This window comes from Haliotis rubra, unplaced genomic scaffold (genome assembly GCF_003918875.1).
Source record: "Haliotis rubra isolate DU_JTF1 unplaced genomic scaffold, ASM391887v1 Scf80, whole genome shotgun sequence".
Classification (NCBI taxonomy): domain Eukaryota; kingdom Metazoa; phylum Mollusca; class Gastropoda; order Lepetellida; family Haliotidae; genus Haliotis; species Haliotis rubra.
This window is the reverse complement of record NW_025767524.1, coordinates 2,110,476-2,131,009: the sequence shown is the minus strand read 5'-3', so window position 1 is coordinate 2,131,009 and position 20,534 is coordinate 2,110,476. Positions and strand designations below refer to the sequence as shown.

Here is a 20,534-nt window from a genome sequence, read left to right as displayed (position 1 = left end):
GAAGGCATTTTGTGTAATTTCAGGTATTCCAGAGAGAATTGTGAAGGCTTTTCAAAATGGCTTCCCAAAGAACTGGGAGAATATTTTGAAGAAATACTATGTTGATATAGAGAGGTAGGTACAGTCTGTAGACCTGTGATAGAATTAGTCTTCAGCAACCCATGCTTGACTAATGACTAACAGGATCGGGTGGTTAGGCTTGCTGAAATGGTTGACACTTAATTTTATCTCAATTGCTTAGATCGAGGCTCATGCTGTTGATCACTGGATTGTCTGATCCAGACTCAATTATTTACAGACTGTAGTCATATAGCTTGAATATTGCTGAGTGCTCAACAACAAACAAGCAAAGGCCCAGTCTGTACTAACTTTGGTTTAGTTTTACAACACGTATCCATGTATTTTATGATTGATGGTTATCTTTCTCAGTGCGTCTGAAACAACTGAGACAACAGAGACAACCACAAGTTCTGTTAAAAACACGAAAAAAAGGAAGTCTCGTAGGCACGCTAAGAAAAAGAAGCCTGTGTCTGAAGATGAAGATGAAGATCCAAATAATAGTAAGTTTCAAAATGTTTCTTTGTAACACTATAGTCTCTGGATGAGACTTTGAGGTTGACAGACATGAAATATATGCTTCTGCCAAGGTGAGGTGTTGTGAGACTTAGTGTTTTCTTCTCCACAGCTATTTGACATGGTCTGATTGACTGCGATGTCTGGCTTCTGTACAGTTGCTGTGTTGTGTTAATTTGCCGTTTAAAGATCACATATACTGTAGGGGGTACAAATACATAAATCATTTATTGGCATCGTTCTGAATGAAACCCTGTCATTAAAACTACTCATTTTGACATTTAATTACCTTAAATCGACCTTTTGGACAACATCTCACCATTCTCTCCCGTGAACGAAATTTCATCCTATCAGAGAGGCGCGTCTCCGTGGCGTAATGTGAGGTACACATATGAGGGGCGATGTAGAATTCATGTACATTTCCGAGGGTAGATTATCTTGTTTACTGGTTTATCTAAACCTGAAATTGTGACAATTGTTGTGAAATATGAAAGCTTTATGTTTTCACAATCTACTGTCATTTAATCTTGTCACCTGCTTTGCCTAGCTTCCGAGTTACAACTTGTTTTCATAGACGATTCTGTCAAAATCGCAGTGGGACATTAGGAAGGGTGGATGCCCATCAGATGCCGTTATTTGAAAGAATCCCCGGTACTTCTTGTCTGATTGTAATAAAGTATCCCAACAGTGTAGGATTTTTCAGACTTTCTAAGACTAAAATGCTATTTAGGTTTGATCCTTTTCTGTGTTTTACCTCGATATTTAATTACAAAAATCAAAACTAATTTTTACTGGTAGTAAAATATGTATCTGATTGATGACCAATAGGATTTTGTATGACATACCTTATGACATAACAGTCATGTGACCATTCTCTCTTTTTAAGCCAAGCGGATGGTGGGTGTCAATATAATACTACTTGATAATATTATGTGTGACTTAAACTAAACAACCTCGCTTTGCCAGGAAGAAATCGCTATGTTACAAGTTGTGTCATGCAAATTCCTTTTGGTTCATTAATCATGTGCATATTTTACTACAAACTTGCAGTACTATTTGTAGTTTTGATTTTTGAGTAACTTCCATGAAGTGATCTGAACACAAGTAAGATATCGTTCCAGGCTTTCCACAACGCCACCTATAACATGCTAACTTCCATGAAGTGATCTGAACACAAGTAAGATATCGTTCCAGGCTTCAACAACGCTCGCTTCGCACTCACAAACATAACCCATTTAGCACGAACTGCGGGGTCCGGTGGAAATATGTGCATGGTGACACCATCACCCACCCCTGGGAGCAATTGGCGGCAACGCAACTATTTGGCATGTCTTCCTTGTCGTGAAAGCAGCAAAATGACGAGCTTGTCACACACTTTATATACAACTAACTGAAAATCCTTCCTCACATATTGTCACTTCCGGTGCTCTGGCATAGGAGTTACGTAACCTCTCTGTGGCGGGCGAGAGTGAAGCAGACAACTTTTGGCAACTTTTAATCGCTCGGTATTAATTAACCACAAGTGTTTTAAGAATGAATTTGGTGTTCTGCTTAAGACTAACCACACGTCTTTCATATGTAATGGTTAAAAGAGTACAAAAAAACAAAAGTATATTCATTCTTTAAACGTATGCCGTCCGAAAACGTACTAATAATAGTTCAGATAATATTTTTCCCGCTCACTGACTCAGAATCTCTTTCTGTTATATTATTGGGTATGTTTAATCTAAATCACTGGTAGATCGCAGGGAAGCGTGTGAACAGCTGATTGCTATTTCCGGCTCTGTTTACGGGACAAATACATAATCTTATTCTCTGTATATAATGCAGTGCCTAACAAATACAAATTAGAACTGAAAAAGTAAATAATCTTGTCTAGTGATCTTCAACTGAAAATTTGATGTCTTTACTAACAAAAGTCATTTTCTCTTGTTCATTTGCTTGAAGTGATACTATCATGTTTTCTAACCATGAGAATAATAAGTTTGACGAAAGTGTAACCCATAGATAAGCCGACCCCCTTTCTGCAGACGGCTACTTTTTGGTCCTCAAAATTCAGCTTATCATCATATACGGTGTATGCTTTTGTTTCAGAAACATTGTGCACACCTTCAGGACAGAGGGTTGATCTAGAGAAACTGCCTCAGACTCGTAGTGGAAGACAAGTTCTGCCGCGGCTTGCCTGGTGGATGGGTCAGCGACGATCATATGATGTGCAGGGTAATATCATTGCAATATCACGGGGCACTCCACATGCTGAAACCCATATGAAGAAGAATTATTCAGAATACAAGGTATGAAGTATATTTTGACAGGTTAGATTATAATTACATAGCTGAATTTGTTCATTTTTGTATTTAGTATTGACATGATTGAACACCTTGAGACATTTCACAGTTTAATAAAATGTCATCAATGAGAAAAGCTAGTCTCATGTCTCTGGCTCCTGAGTCATCAAATAGGCATGAAACAATAAAAAAAACACACCACCTTTTGCAACAGTATAAGACCAGACCAATTTTTTTTCTTGTTTTACGGATTTTTGTCCTCAGAAAACCTAAAGGCCGGAGGGAAAAAAATAAAAATCACTAATCAAAATATTTTTCCTTTTAAATACTAAAAGTATTTTATTTTTGGCACTTTTTGGAGTTTATATGGGCAAAAAAACAATCAAAAAGAGTTTTTTATGTAGGTTTACATTTTTGGCCAATAAGAACATGAGGAATATATTTTTTGAGCGGGGAAAATTGATTTTCATTTTTTTTCTTATTCTTAAAAAAATACGACTGGCGAATCCGTAAAACAAGAAATAAAATTGGTCTGGCCTCATGATAAATTATAATTTCAGTCAAAATGTATCTTTGACAATAGATCATAAGGCTGTTAAAAGCCATATTCTACTTATGATGTACAGTGCAGAATATTTCAAAGTGCACTTTTTCTTTCAGACTCGCTCACAACACTGTAGAAAGTATATAACTGTAAATACAAGCACTATGTCTACTCCACAAAGTCAGAGTGCAAATATTCAGTCACAGGTCCTTGGTATTATTGAGAAGGCCAGATCTGACCGAGCTCTGCCTAAAGACCGTCGTGAAACTTGTTATGACAAGAGGAAAAATGACACTCGAAGACAGAGCAAGCTTGATATGATCCCTGTTGTTCCTGTGACTTTAATGAAAGAAAATATTACAAATAAGGAATCTAGGACTGCTGTGCGTGAGAAAAAGGACAAACATAACAAAAATCCGGTCCGAAGTAGACGGCGAATTTTAGATGTACAAGAAACATCATCAAGTGAAGAAGAGGCCATAATTTCTGATAAGGACTCAAATAGTCAATCAAAATCTCAAACATTAATTTCAAAAAGCTCGAAGGCAAAAGTTTCAAGGAAGCGAAAAAGCACTGAGCCATCTTCAGATAGTGATGATATTGGAATAAAGAAAGCTCGGAGGGTGCAAAAAAAAATAGATGAATCTGAAGCAGAGTCAATCACAAGTGAGACTAAAACTAAGAAAAGTGTTCCCAACAAGAAAAAGGCCAGTTCTAAAAAGGCAGCATCAAAAGCATCAACTGAATGGGGGAAATCGGAAATAATGAGACTTTACAGGTGAGTTACATGTCAGCAGGAAAGTGTACGATTCAGCCAGCATCACTAAATAGTCTTGCAATAGTATCTACAGACACATTAAAAAGCATTGTGTGGTTTTGACATGCTTTGTATAATGCCTGTTACTTACTGAAATACAAGCTTTAGTTGTAATTCTGTGTCTCTGTGGGGTATATAACGCAAACACATGTCACTATATAAGTGCAGTAATCTTCACAGACCTTAAACCCCATTTCACCTTACCTCCATGTTTAGTATTTAAAATTATTTTTTAGTATGAGGGAGCTCAGTGAAAATTCTACCTTGAAGCAATGTTTTTCTGTTGGAGTAAAAAACAATCACCTGTACCAGGCCTTGGCCATGTCTTGCCCTCAACACCTTGATTTATGTTGACAGAGCTATAGAGCGGACGAGAGAAGAACATCCTTACTTCTGGGAAGTTATTGCAGAATCTGTTGAGACAAGGACAATGGATGAATGTCGCATATATTATGAAAACTCACCAAACACAGCCTCTAAGCCAGAACCCAAAACAAAGTCCAAACCTAGGTCCAAGAAAGGTAGGCAGATGGTTTGCAATATCCTGATTGTGATACAGTAATTTTTTGTTGGTTGTTTTACATTGCATCTAACAATATTTCAACTATATGCAACAGTCTGTAAATATTAATGTCCGGACCAGAAAATCCTGTGCATGACATCTTGGGCTTCAATCTATGCAGATCCAGTGATATACATCAACGAAACTAAGGAGCCTGACACCCAATCCCGTTAGTCACTTCTTTCAACCAGGATAGGTTTCTCATAAACAGTTGTAACCCGTGAAGATCCGGCTTAGAATTGGTCTTCAGCCCATGCTTGTGTTAAGAGGGGTCGGGTGGTCAGGCTCGATGACTTGCCTCACACTGGATTGTGTGGTCCAGACTTGATTATTTACAAACCGCTGCCATATAGCTGGATTATTTGCTCAGTGCAGCATTAAACAACAAACAAACAAAAACAAAACCCAAGATCTTCACAGGTAGCCGGTGATGTCAATATCACCCCATAATCTGTGAGCTAACATAGACATGCCTAAAAGTTACTAGCCCACAAAATACTTCACTTGCCCGAAATTTGAATGTAGACAGGGGTTTCCCCATTAAGCTGCTAATATGATAAACATTTTTATCAAGCCATGATCATGCATGATTTAAAAGTGTATTATAACTTGGCAAGTCGGAGAGAGTGATGTATTTACAAAATGACCCCATGAAAATCACTAGCCAGTCGGACCATTGACTGTGGAGATTTACTGGTCTGACTGGATATTTACTAGCCACAGGCCAGTGACTATTTCACACACTGACTATCATAGTGCTCAAACTTGTGCTGAAAAACAACACTCACTTGTCTTCTTTCTTCTACAGGAAAGGCCAACTATACAGAAACAGAAGATGATGACTTTTTCAAGGCAACTCCATTTAGACCAAGCAACAACAAAAAGGTAGAGTTATCCGTCTTTTATAGCTGGGTGTCTACCATGTTGAACTGTGTGTTTCTCTTTCATGGATCACTTGAATGGGTGCTGGCTTGCTCATTGTTAAAGTGCTAGTTAATATTCTTTAAAAGCTGATATGTTTGTTTTTGCGACAGTTTGTGTTCAGTATCCTTTCTTAGAGTTTTGAGACACAAATGCCTTCTTTGTGAGGACAACCATACCAGGATTAACAGGATTGAAAAGACCTAATGTGTCACCTCTGTTTATCACCGGTTTAGTCTGTGTACCATTGACCACATGATACTACTGAGGCTATTTGTAAGAAAGCAAATAGTACTTAATAAAATCATTTTGAATATGATCATATTGATACCATCAGAAAGTTCAGTTCAGTGAATTCTCTGCATTTGTCAGAAATTCACGAAGGGAAATATATTGGAGTTTATCTTTGATTTTGTTGAAACTGATTTCTGTAAACATTTTACAGAGCAAAGCAGACGTCAAGGTAAAGTAGTGTCACTGTCATTGTGGTTTACTCTTTCGATGGCATCATTTGAGATTGAGAGGCAGAAAAGGTCCCTTGTGTCCAAAGAGCTGTGGATGGATGGTTGCAATGTGTGACTTGACTAATAGTGGATCATTGTGTCGTTCTCTGTGAATCAAGGCTATCAACCACTGCTTTGCTTGGCAGGAAATAAAGATAATTCACAGGCCACACTGATACCCCATAAATATTGTATACTGCAGTGTCAGTAGCCTTCACTTATACTGATCGTATCAATTCTGTAGGGGCAGTAGGGTAGCCTAGTGGTTCAAGTATTCGCTCGTCATGCCGAAGACCTGGGTTCGATTCCCAACATGGATTCAATATGTGAAGCCCATTTCTGGTGTCCCCCAGCCGTGATATTGCTGGAATATTGCTAAAAGCGTCGTCAAAAGTTACTCACTCTCGCACGCACTCACTCACTTCAATTTTCTCACTAACTAGTTGACAATGCACAGGCTATTACAGTTTATTTGTTGGGAAAATGGTGATGAAGCTTCTACAAAATACATAGCCATGGTAACAACTGTCTATCATTTCAGAGTAAGACATTCAATCTGACAGCAGAGGAAACCTTGACCTTTGACGAAGAATGCCTTCCCACTCCAGGAGCTCCGCATAAAACCCCCATTGTGAAGGACATTCAAAGTCTCAGAATGGAAAAAGCTCTCAATAAGTATGAAGCTGGGAATATTATGCTCATTTTAGGGCATTGCAACAGTTTTCAACAATACCTGTATTGTGATCAGTCAGTACAGAAGTATGCTTTCATAAGCTGGTATTAGTGTAGTAGACTCAGGGCTTCCTGTCATGACCTTACCAGGCTTTCTATTGGGGGACATATTGGATAAAGACAATTTAGCACTGGCCCATGGCAGATACTGCAGTGTAATATTTTTATGGCAGTATTACACTAGTGAAATACCGCTAGACATATGATGTCATAATGGTGTACAGTTATGACGTCACAATACTAATACCTCGGTCACAATGGTATTGGACCTTGCTTGACTCGCAGAAAGCTGAGAGTCATCACACTGTATGCAGTTCTTGTCATTTTATGTTGGAGAGTAATAACAGAATACTAGACTTGCTTCTGTGAAATGCCATTTCGTATACCATACCAAGGTCGTTTAGCATCCTCTATGTGTATAATCATAGATCAAGTTACAGAGGTAACAGTTTAACAGAGGAGTTAATGTCATTTGTTTACTATGTTAGGAAAAGACCATTTCATATTCTAGTGGGGATCTTGCAACAATTTTTATATATAGTCTGTTTGCAGTGAAAACGTACCCATGAATTTCACTTTAAACAAAAACGTAAATCAAATAAAGTGAAATTAGAAGTACGAATCCTCATGATTTTACCTTGCCAATTGAACATTTAAATCTCAGAATTTTATTCAACTTAGGATAAAAGTTGTTTAACAAACGATCATAGTTTCAAATCGCTATTGTTGGTTTGTATTACAAGGGGGTATGCACATTAAATGAAACACCGAGAAGAAGTAGGGTTGGTCTAAGTTAACGCTCATCATGTACTGCACGTGCATTTGTATCACTGTTCCAATTACTGCATTTACTCCCTTGTAATACAAACCAATAATAGTGATTTGAATCTATGATCGTCTGTTAAACAACTTTTTTCCTAAGTTGAATAAAATTCTGAAATTTATATGTTTAATTGGCAAGGTAAAATTATGAGGATTCGCAATCTTAATTTCACTTTATTTGATTTACTTTTTTGTTTAAAGTGAAATTCATCGGTACGTTTTCACTGCAAACAGACTATAGTTGGCAATTGTTTTTCAAGAGTCTAAAGCATAATTTGAATCTCTTGTTTGACAAGTCTCTGAGTTTCTAAATACCATTGAAAGATGAAGCAAATCAGTCCCTGACATGAGCCAAGCAGCACTGAGTCTGACTCAGACCTACAGCTTCAGCTTATGTAAGACGTGCATGTTGTTGTCAGGAGCCGCCTGGGCAGACAGGAGGAAGAGGAAGAGGAGACAGTAGCCAGTGTGAAGACGAGCAAGAGCAAAACTAAATCCAACTCACACAATAGTACGTGCAGTTCTTTTACCACTGTAGCAGGACAAAAGGTTCATTATTATGCAGAGAATTGTGTTAATATTGTCTCTGTGTGAAACTAATAAAATCTGAATATGAGATTGATTTCATCCATGCTGGGTTCAGTTGTACAAGACAATCTTCGTTAAAAGATCTTGAATACTTGATGTATGAAAATCTTATAACTGTTTTTTTGTTCTGTGCAAGGTGCCAGGTCAAGTGAAAACCTTTGAAACATAAAGGGCATTTTTTCAGAAACAAAAGATCTCTTATTCAGAAATGGAGGGTCATATATCTTTGATTACACAATGCCATTAACAAAGTGGTCAAATGTAACATATGTTATATTTCTTCTTTGAGTACTGACAATATATTACTGATATGAAAACATCCGTGGAATTAAGCAAAAGTGGCCACTAGTACCTGCAGCTATGGTTTGTTATCCATCAACCCTAATAGGGATGTATGATGTTTTTGAGACATAGATGTGACTATAGGGCTGTTACTGCTTCCAGTGGGGTGGTGAGGTAACCTAGTGGTTAAAGCGTTCGCTCATCACACTGAAGACCCGGGTTTGATTCCCTACATGGGCACAATGTGTGAAGCCCATTTCTGGTGTTCCCTGACATGATATTACTGGAATATTGCTAACAGTGCGTAAAACCATACTCACTCACTGACTCCTCCTTCCAGTTGCCGGAGTGACTGCAGGGCGGGGCACCATGAAACGCAAGGAGCAGCTACGGGAGGTCTACAACAAACATAACAAAGGAGTGGAGGATGACATCTTCGATGCCACACCTCTAAAAACAGGCACTCAGAAGAAGGTGAGGATAACCTTCAGGACTCGTTGATTTGTGACTAGTTATCATGCTCATTAAAATTGTATTTAATAAAGACCATGGAAGACTGGACCATATGTTTTTTGGAACTGGTGAATATTAAAGCACTTGAGGTTATTATGGGAAGGATTCCAACTTTTAGAAAATTCCTCAAGCAAATTATATTTCGACCTAAATGAAATAGTCATCAGCAAGTTACTGAGGTCAGCTAATTCAGCATACCTGTTCCTGATGTACATTTATAAGAATTTTTAGTTTCAACATAGTGTGAGAAATTCATGATTACCTGTAACCAGATGCTGATGTGTGACCTCTCTGTTCACAGTCACTGCCACAGAAGTTCACACTCACAGAGGAAGAAGAGCTTGATTTTGAATCTGAGTATATGCCGACTCCAGGTATTCGACACAAGACACCTATCGTTACTCAAGGCTCCCGCTTCTCCCACAAGACACCCACTAGTAGTGCAAAGGCTGTCACTACCCCATGGCTGAACCCTCTCAACAGGTGAGCTATTTCCAGGTGTCAGCATCCGGCTTCTGTGTACAGTAGAACCCTGGTGACGAGAACAGTCCCCAGTATATAAACATGCTATGCTAAAGTCATGATGTTGTGTAGCCTAGTGGTTAAAGCGTTCGCTCGTCATGCCCAAGATGCGGGTTTGATTCTCCACATGGGTACAATGTGTGAAACCTATTTCCGGTGTCCCCCGCCGTGAACTTGATGGAATATTGCTAAAAGGGGCGTAAAACCAAACTCACTCACCCACTCATGATATTGTTTTTGATGATGATTGAACTCCTAAGGTCCCCAAAAGCTAAGAAACAGTTTACAATGTTGTTTGATGGATTGATTTAGGTCATTCTGACGACATTTAAATGTTTCTTAGATCGTTCTTAAAAGGTAGCAGGAACTAATATCTCTTCTTTTCTGCCGGAACGGGGACTACTGTGTATTCAGCGGCATCCGTACGTATGTCCCAATTCTTGTTACTTTGACCACTTTTCTAACTCTTGTAATAAGGGGATTGCGCAGACACCAGTTTATTTGGGTGACCTTGACCTTATCTTCAAGGTCACCATGACACTTTGACCACTTTTCTAACTCTTGTTAACGCGATATCTCATGGGCTGTTGTACCCAGTGTCTTCTAATTTGGTGACAGTCTACATTGGGGGATTACGCAGACACCAGTCGATTTGGTCAACCTTGATCTTATTTTCAAGGTCACCACGACACTTAGCACACTTTTAAATCTTGTTAAAGCGATATCTCATGGACTGTTGTACCCAATGTCTTCATATTTGGTGACAGCCTACTTCAGGGGATTACGCAGACGCTGGTTTATTTGGGTGACCTTGACCTTATCTTCAAGGTCACCACGACACTTTGACCGCTTTTCAAACTTATTTAAACGTGATGTCTCATAAAACATTGCACCCAATGTTTTCAATTATGTTGACAGCCAACATTGGGTGATTATGCAGACACCAGTCATTTCAGGCATCTTGTATGTGACCAAAAAATAAAAAGTAGTAAATATAGATATTCCATTCTTTAGCGGCGGGGGACATTGCCATATCAGTGGCAAACACTTGTTATGGATGTTTTGATAGTCATCTGGGTAGCACATGAAATCCTGACCAAAGGATTGTTTGACTGTATGAGCAATGTCTATGGTTGACTTGGCAATAGTTTGGTTGTCTTAAGGTACATTGTGTAGGTGTAAATAACAATTGGTCCAGCTGTCTGCAATTCAGTCTTATGTGATGTTTCGTTATTTCAGAAAAATGGCAGATCAAGTCATTGCACAGAATCAACGGAAAGGAGGGAGACAGAACAGAGGAAAGGATTCTAAGGTGACTGCTCTGTTTTACTTAACACTCTAATGGTTGTATGTCTTGAATATCAGCAGCATGGCCACAGTCTCAGGCACTGCAGCTTGTGTTTCTAGGTCTGTCACATTAAAGTATCTGATATGCGAGATTTCAATTCCAAGATTCACATTGTGGTCCTACACCAGTCTCTGCTTGACACCTGGTACCTTCCACAAAGCAATCTTAACGCAGCGACAGTCAGAAGTCTTTGTTAAAGTATAGGAGAAATTATGGTCTTGATGCAAACAGCACTTGTGGAATGGGATCATTGCTATCACAGATATAAGCTTCTTTAAATTATGTCACACTTAGAACTGCTTCCTTGGTCAGGTGGATGTAGTGTCTGCTCGGGGAGCAAATGTTTATTGGTTTGATGCATTGGTTGTCAGTACATCATAGCAAATGATATTGAAACATGGTAATTGTTGATTCCATGCCTGGTATATGAAACACATGCACACAGCAGAGAGATGTCAACCACTCCGATCTTGGCGGAGGTACTCCGATTTTCAAATACAAAATCTGCTGTCCGATTCCTCTTTATAAAACTCTGATTTTTGAGAAAAAATTCTGAATTTATTTTTACGGTATACAATTTCGTAAGTCACCGGTGATTTATTTGAGTGAACACTGGTAAAAGCATTCAGAAGCTAAGGGTGTGAGCCTTTGGGTGTCGGTTGTGTATATTGCGTGTTATTGAAGATGAAATTTCACAAAGTTTTTCTGAATGCATATCATAGTCCGTATGAAAGTGACAAAAAATGGCAGAGTCGACCACGAGCTCACCCCCAACTCGCACCTTCCGTTTTCCTTAGATTCAGGGTTGGCATCTCTGACATAGGCATGGCCACATATGCGTACAAACACTGCTTGATTTGTTAACCTGTTCAGTGTTTCTGTGGGACTTCTCCAAAATGTTTTGCCATGTTATTCTGAGAACAGCTGTTTGTACAGAAATATTCTGTTATATAATAATTAGGTTTTGTGTACCCCACAGAATCAAACGCCCCGAGCCAGCGGTGCTGAGAAGACAGGCCCTACCAAGTCACTGTTCAGAAATAACACCACCCTTACAAATCTGTTTGAAGAGGTGGAGGAAGAAGAAGATATGGATGAAGAAGAAAAGGACTACTACTGGTCTGATGAAGACTAGGAGATTTTAATGATGGTTCAAGACGTGGTGTGAAATGTCTATAGAGCGTCAGCCGGAGAAGGAGGAACCTAGGAGGAACCCCAGAGTAAACACTCCTGCCCACCAAGCGTGAGAAGTGGTTACTGTCAGTGTTGTTGAGAGATACAGATTGTGATGAATTCCTGAAGCTCTCTCACATATACACTACAGTACACTCTGGAAGCTTCAGAATGGAAATGAAGAGATCATGATTGGTTCCCTCTACAATCTGTACAAACATATTTGTGTTGCTGACCATGATGTAGATGGTAATGAAGGTTAAAGAGTGACATGGTTCAAGCCAGTATGTAGATCTTGATTTGAACCTTACCTTGGTTTTCTGCAGTCTTCAATGTGAAGGTGCTTATCAGTCTACTTGTGAGTGATTATCATATTATCTGGTAATTACAATGTATCATTGTTCTATGTGTAACCAGATGCTATGTTGAGACTTATGCTAGAATTGGGTGCCGTAAAGTGGGGCATCTTAAATCTCGTGAATCTGATAAAGACACTCTTGCTTTCAAACCTAACAGGATAGCCTAGTGGTGAAGGCATTTGCTTCTCATGCATAAGGTCTGGGTTTGATTCCCCTCAAGGGTTCAATATGTGTAAATGAGCCCATTTATTTACCCCACCATTGTATTGCTGGAATATGGTTGAATCTGCATGACTGACTGACTGACTGAGTTTGGTTTTACGCCGCTTTTAGCAATATTCCAGCAACATCATGGCGGGGACACCAGAAATGGGGAATCTGCATGAACCATAATCACTTACAGAGCTTCATGTGTGGGATTTTCGACAGCCAAGATGTCCCCATTGTCTTGACTGGTCAGATGTTATAGTAACTACAGAAGATATGTACATGTGTCAAAGCCCTCCGAGGAACTGTAATCAGCAAGGTGATCATGGGCAGCGTTTGCCACTCGATACAATGACAGTTGCTGGAGAAGTAAACACTCTTGTGATGCAACAGCCACTAAGGATCATATCACAGTTTACTGAGTGTTTTGTCAACACAGTGAAATTGTAGTAGTTAAGTGAAAGTATTCTAGACAAGGACTGTAAATCTTTGATCATTTTACCAGAGTTTGCTGTTACTATGACTACCCCGGGGAAAACCTGCATTCACAGGTGGGATTTCTAACCTGATCTGATGCACGGACAGCTGATGGGTGTATGGGCACCATTTTTTACTTGTTTTATCTGGATATTTATTTTAAAGTTTTGTTATTACTTGTATATTGAATTGTATATTTATTCCACTGAGTGAGTTTATCATGTTTATTTAAAATCTTTTTTTTTCATTATGACCTTAATAACACACTTTTTGGATGATGGTGATGCTGCTCACTAAACCTTACAAGTAAACACACGTATATGATATATTTTATCAAATATGTTTTATTTCTCATAAACATCATAAACTACTGTTTGGGTCAAATCTTTATACAGGCACACACATGATCTGAGAAGCTAGGAAATATGGTTATTTGGTTCTATGACTCTATGTTGAATAACTTCTGTTGATTATGCCAATATAGTAACAAGATAAACTTGAAAACTAATGCTAATGTGTGACTCATTCTGTAACTGAGGCTGTACTTAAACAGAAAAAGGATAAGAAGATTGAAGAGAGTAAATTTCATCATGTTTGAGTCACTTAAACTTTGAGAGAAATGAAGTAATAGGAATCGGTACATGACAGTGGTACAGTGATTATCTAGGAGATGAGCATTGTGACTAACGAACATGCTCATAATAAAGGACACCAACTGTTAGAATTTGTTTTCATCCACTAAAATGAACATTCATCTAATGAATTCATGTTGGATATTAACGGATGTGATTACTAACAAAGGACCCTATCATATAGCTGGAGCGAGTGAGTATGGTTTTATGCCGCTTTTAACAATATTCCAGCAATATCACGGAGGGGGGCACCTGAAATGGGCTTCACACCTTGTACAGCTGTTTGGGAATCGAACCCGGGTCTTCGGTATGACGAGCGAACGCTTTGGCCACGAGGCTACCCCACCGCCCCTCTCATAGCTGGAATATTGCTGAGTGCATGTTAAACAACTAACAAAGGGAAATGGATGTGTAGAGGTTACTGCATACTAACTGCATTGTACAAATGGTCATGGTTGTCAATAGCAATATTCTGTCATTTTCATTAAAGCAACCATCGTCTGATGACAACAGAATTGTCTTCTTACACCGTATCATGTATGTTGCTATGTTGTACTGATATGCTTTATGCTTTGCTATGGGAGTGCTTACTGTGATGCTGGACACTCTATTGCAATACAGTTGTAACATACGTACGTATGTATGCACGCATGCACGTACACACACACACACACACACACACACACACATGCACATGCATGCATGCATATACACATGCATGCACAATGTGAAAAAAAAACCCATAAAAATTTGCATTTGACATTCCTATTTCCATCATCAAGTAAATAAATACTAGCAGCCCCGGTTAAACCATATCCAGCAGATTTGAACCAGCCAATAACACAGTGTATATACATGCAGATGATAGCATTTTACAATAATGGTGCATAGTGTTTTATGTGGGATGCTAATGAATACTTTATTTTGTACCTCGTCATATGAGAGAAATATTCTCAAGCACGACGTTAAACTCAATTTCACCTAACCTCACCTTTATTTTGTACCGATACTTGACCTGTCAATGGTGAACCATTACACCCTGTGTGCTACCTAGTCAGTGTACGGGGCACATCTCACACTGGCTGTACTTCATGTAGCATTGCATCTCCTCATCACTTGATGTTACTCATAGCGCAATCATTAAGCCTGTTTCAACCAGGACGTCATGAACATTTGCTAGTTATGTATGGTTATGTCTTTGTACTCTTGGGATCAGATGTTCAGTTCAGAACTTCGATACAAGTCCTTTGCTGACATCAGGAAAAGGAACTTATGTAGATGAACTGAATGATAAAGCCTTTGACCTAACATTCCTAACATCAAAATGATTCTAGGTTGCAGCAGTCACTGAAACCAACTTTAAAAACAACAATGATAGTTGTATAAAATATATTAACATCGAATAACCCTTTCTTGTGTTCTTCAATCAGCCCTGAGTGTATACAGTCAGTTGGCTGGCAGTAGGTCCTTATAAAGGCTACTCTAGCAGTGTCTTGACTGTGTCATCTGCCTTTGTCTACATAACAGTTGTCTTCCAATTTTCTCATGATTTGAGACAACATAGCCATTTGTGTTGACAGTTATTCATGAAATAGGATATGATGAAATGTCAAATTAAGTTAACTGGGTTTTCCAGTAGTATAGGTTATAAAGCCAGGTTTGTTGTATATAGTGTGCAATGCTCTGTTGTCATGGGTGTAAGGTGGTATAACAGCTAGAATATGACAATTATAAATACAACCCAACAAGAGGTCAAATTCTGTAATGTTAACGCTTGTCCCCAAAGTGTCCATGTTCCTCTTTTTGAGGTTTTCCAATTTAATATGCTACACAAAAAAGCTAAATAACACCAGATTCTGTCAAATTACTGGCGCTAATCTGTCATGCCTGTGTGTGAGTTGGTTTAACATCGCCTCTATAACAGTAGTCCAGCTAGGTCACAGTAGGTCAGCTTAATGTGGGAGGATAGCCCAAATTGATGCAGGTGTCTGGGTCTAGATTTTCTGAGCTCTTTTAGCGCTAAGATAGTCGTAAGTTAATGTTAATGTATGGCACTTACGACTATCTTAGCTCTAAGAGAGCTTCAAAAGTCTAGGCCCAGGACTTTACCACTTTGGTGAATCCTAAAAACACAGATATGGTGCTAACAAACCTAGAAAAATAATCAGGGCAAATCAGGTTTATAGTCTACAATCACAGGTTTCTGGTGTGCCAAAGGGATGCAACTCTGCAGTGCCTTTAATGACTGATCCACCATTGCACCCTAATGACAATGAGTAATAATGAGAAAGAATTCTCTATGTGAAAGAAAGACATTTAATGATTTTAAATGGCTTTCTACCACTATTAGTCTTTATTTGTCATACATACTCAAAATGGCATCTTTCTTAGTCTTCCTTTGGCATGTTCGGAATACAAGTGTGCAGTGTACAGGCTTAGTCTGTGCTGGAGTTCTTGAGCATCTTTACTTAACACTTATAAGTGTTTAATTGGGAAGGTTTTCACAGAGTTATGATTATTGTATTGTCCCAGTCTAAGAAGTGGAGATGAATTAATGTTAAACACTATTCACTCACTGTCTTGAGATATATGAGAGAAACTGTATTTTGATCCATATCCTTGCTGTATACAGTCTCACTCTTACCTACTGATATTTGGTGTCTTTGATTTGGTTCAAGGGCACTGAAATCCAATATAAGTGTTATTTATTTAAATATGTTAATATCATATGTAGTGCTTTGTAAGTTTGCAGTCAGCGGCTGAAATGAAGTACTTCAAATCTGGAAGTAACCAATATGTAATCTTGTTACAATATTTCTGCTTGACCTGAAACACCATGAGACAAATTCTAATTGTATATCAGTATCTGGTACCTAAGACAACAGCTGATATTGATTTTGAATAGTGAACTTAGACAGTAAAATAAAAACATGGCCAAATACCTCAGTAGAAAAAATTCCAAGCAATGTTGTACTTTCCAACTGGCAATGAGGTCTGTTGAAACTGGCTGTTTGATCAGTACATGGTCAGTGTCTAAAAGATAGCTGGCTTCAACTTACAAGCTAAGTGAATATTCTGTTTCTGATACTTGCAATTATTAGAGATGATTTACAACAATGTACAGTAACTGTATGTTTTCCTCTTTAATCATACATGCAGTACCTACATTTCAGAACATATAAAATCTCATTGACATTGACATCTTTAAAAATGAACTGATTTTTAGTAGCACCCATTGAAGTGTAAATATTGTGCGAAAATAAAGTTCATGTATATTTAACTTGCTAGGCCTTCATTTACGTGTTTGTGATTTCATCATGTAAAGTCTGATTTGGTTATGAAATATGAAGAAGGTGCTTGAGTGATCTCAATTTTGAAAAGATTAGCAATGGCGTCTAGATTGATTCAATCAATGGACTGGTGTAATGTCATTATTTTGTTTGGGCCTTTATAAGTATTATTTCCAATATGTGTTCATGTTATCTGTAAAGTATGTGTTTGAGATTAATTCGTTAATGCTGCTTATTGTCTTGGAGGTGTTTTGCCAAGTTTGCAATAAAACAATACTATGTCAATACACAAAGTCTTTGCGTTGTGTTTAGAACTTGATAAGATGAAAAAACACATTTTTTATCACTGAGGTGAGCATTTGTGGTGTACCACAGAACCCACCAGAGCTCGACCCAGAGGACCCCTTGGAGATCAACACTGGGGACATTATAAAGACGGAAATCTGAAAGGACTTAAAGAGTCTGAAGAATGGCAAGGGAGAAGCAATAGTAGATCAGCTGCATGCTCTCCTCAACCTTATATGGACCAACAAAGAAATCCCAACAGACTGGAAGAAAGGTCTTCTTGTTAAGCTGCCCAAAAGCAGAAATACATCACTCTGTGGAAAGCGGAGAGGCATCACTCTGTTGTCTATACCTAGTAAAGTCCTCACAAGAATCATACTGGAACGCTTGAAGATTGCCATCGACAAGAGATTGAGAGAAGAGCAAGCACGGTTCAGGAAAGAAAGATCATGTACAGACCAGATAGCTACTTTCAGGATGATCGTTGAACAAACGATTGAATGGCAGCCTCCTCTCTATGTCTGTTTCATCGACTTTGTAAAGGCGTTCGTGTGGACAGGAAGTCCATATGGAACATCCTACAACACTATGGGGTCCCCAAAATGACGGTCAACATAATCAAGCAACTGTACAATGGTTTTTCATGCAATTTTGTCCATGATGGAAAATTTTCCAATTCCAAGGAGTTAGACAAGTTTGCCTGATATCACCTCTACTATTCTTGACTGGGTCACAAGGGAAGCCTATGCTGACACTGGGAAAGGCATACAGTGGACTCTCACCAGTAGACTTGAGGACCTAGACTTTGCAGACGACCTCGCGCTCCTTGCAGGAGCAAGACAAGGTGGATGCACAGGGAACTGTCTCAAGCCGAGTCGGCCTCAAGAGAAACAGAGATAAGACGAAAGTTCTGAGGGCCCAAAACAAACAGCAAGATCCATTACAGATACACGGACAAGTGATTGAAGACATCACCTACCTAGTAGCTGGGAGCAGAATCAGCGCAACTGGTGGTACAGGCGAGGACATCAAGGCCAGGATAAGAAAAGCCCAATATGCTTTCATCATATTAAGCCCGATCTGGAAAGGCACTGTCCTATCCTTGAAAACCAAGCTCCGGATCTTCACCTCAAATGTTCGTTCTGTCCTGCTTTATGGATCGGAAACATGGAGAGTAACCATGATCAGCTCCATCACAATACAGACTTTAATCAACGAGTGTCTCTGACAGATCCTCCACATCAAGTGGTTCGATACAGTCTCCAACCCGGACTTATGGGAAGCAGCAAACCAAGACCCTGTCTCTGCTCAGATCAAGCGACAAACGTGGCGTTGGATTGGAAATATCACCAGACAAGCGCTGACTGGAACCCACAAGGCAAGTGGAAAAGAGGACGTCCAAAACAGACCTGGAGACGAAGCCTGGATAGGGAACTAAGGGAAAACGGCTGAACCTGCATGGGAGGTTACCAAAAGCATAGCCACTGACCGGCAAGCATAGAGGACAACTGTTGGGGCCCTATGATCCTCAGTGAGTAAAGAGGATTGAGTCAAGTAAGTCAAGCTGAGCATTTAATCAAAATAGAGTAACACCAGGTGTTCTATAATAGTGCCAATGGGTTTCTCTACAGCTGAGTATCCCTGCTTGTCAGTGGTGAATTTGTGGCTACAGTCCATGATGTGTCCTTGGACAGATTGTTATACCTCTGACCAAGAAAGGTTGGTCGGATCTATAACTGTACCAAGGAGTTCCATCTGTCCATCAGCCAGAGTGAGTGGGTATGGTTTTACGCCGCTTTTAGGAATATTCCAGCAATATCACGGCAGGGGACACCAGAAATGGGCTTCACGCATTGTACCCATGTGGGGAATCGATCCCGGATCTTCGGCGTGACAAGCCAGCGCTTTAACTTCGAATGGATTGTTTTCAAATTTCACATATAGATTTAGTGAATTGACGTAGTATCACCATAGATATCTATAGGACACAGCCCAGTGCTGTTAGATACGTGTCGTACCTCGTTCTGTCGAATTATGCCTGGTTATGCCAGGATACGCAAATGGTTGGTAACCCGAGAAGATCCAGGTCAGAATTGATCTTCAGCAACCCAGGCTTGTTGAAAGAGGCGACTAAAGGGATCGGGAAGTCTCGCTGACTTGGTTGACACATGCATGTCATGGTATCCCAATTATGTAAATCGATGCTGACGATGTTGATCATTGGATTGTCTGGTCCAAATTCGATCATTTACAGACCGCCGCCATATACCGGAGTGCGGCGTTAAACAACAAACAAACAAAGCTAGTCGTTGGCATTTTGGGTGTTACTAATGTGGAAAACATCTGCTATCTGTGCCATGGAATTCTCTCACATAGTAGACAGAAACGCAATGAATTAATGAAATATTGTTATGAAGCTGCGTTCAGTTTAATTAACCACGCGTCCCAGATAGAAACATTGTCTTAATTCCTGTTCAGTCACAATGTAAACTTCTGGTCCAACGGACCTCGAGTTTGCTGGGTTTTTTTTTAGTGCCGCACTCATCAATATTCCAGCAATGTGTCTGCAGTCTGTTAATAATTGAGCCTTGAACAGATAATCCAGTGATCAACATTATGAGCATCGATCTACGTAATTGGGATACTATGACATGTGTCAACCAAGTCAGCGAGCCTCTTACCACACGCATGGGTTGCTGAAGGCCAATTCTAATCCGGATCTTCACTGGTATACATACCTCGTTGGACTACAAGATGTCTAAAAGCCACAGTATGTTATCTAGAAGCAATCTAACCACCTTAGTGGTGTAGTGGTTAGAACGTCCGCCCGGAGAGCGCAAGGTCGCGGGTTCGATCCCCGGCAGCGTCATATCAAAAGACGTTAAAATACGGTATTTGTTGTTCCCTACCTGCATGGCGCTTGGCATTAATGGGTAAAAAAAGGGTCAGGTAAATTTTGGTCAGGGATGACAAGTTTTACATCTAGCCAGCCCTGTGGTCTGACTGAATTGTTGGGGAGTTTCATACAATGCCTAACAGTAATCTGATGTTTGGGACTCAGCCCCAAAATGTGCTTTACTGAGTGTAGTCCCAAAT

At 39.4% G+C, this 20,534-nt stretch overlaps 1 protein-coding gene across 1 annotated transcript in view; it reads left to right on the top strand.

Annotated features, from left to right (window-relative positions):
• The window catches only part of LOC124261515 (uncharacterized protein DDB_G0290301-like), a 44,727-nt gene extending 30,946 nt beyond the window's left edge, over positions 1 to 13,781 (top strand). The window contains exons 9-20 of the mRNA XM_046695835.1: positions 24 to 114; positions 430 to 560; positions 2,668 to 2,867; positions 3,522 to 4,183; positions 4,580 to 4,743; positions 5,593 to 5,669; positions 6,750 to 6,883; positions 8,182 to 8,273; positions 8,973 to 9,106; positions 9,447 to 9,628; positions 10,907 to 10,979; positions 11,995 to 13,781. Of these exons, the coding sequence (XP_046551791.1) occupies positions 24 to 114; positions 430 to 560; positions 2,668 to 2,867; positions 3,522 to 4,183; positions 4,580 to 4,743; positions 5,593 to 5,669; positions 6,750 to 6,883; positions 8,182 to 8,273; positions 8,973 to 9,106; positions 9,447 to 9,628; positions 10,907 to 10,979; positions 11,995 to 12,150 (2,096 nt within the window). The 3' untranslated portion in view covers positions 12,151 to 13,781. The remainder of the gene's footprint in view (positions 1 to 23; positions 115 to 429; positions 561 to 2,667; positions 2,868 to 3,521; positions 4,184 to 4,579; positions 4,744 to 5,592; positions 5,670 to 6,749; positions 6,884 to 8,181; positions 8,274 to 8,972; positions 9,107 to 9,446; positions 9,629 to 10,906; positions 10,980 to 11,994) is intronic.
• Positions 13,782 to 20,534: the final 6,753 nt, after the last annotated feature.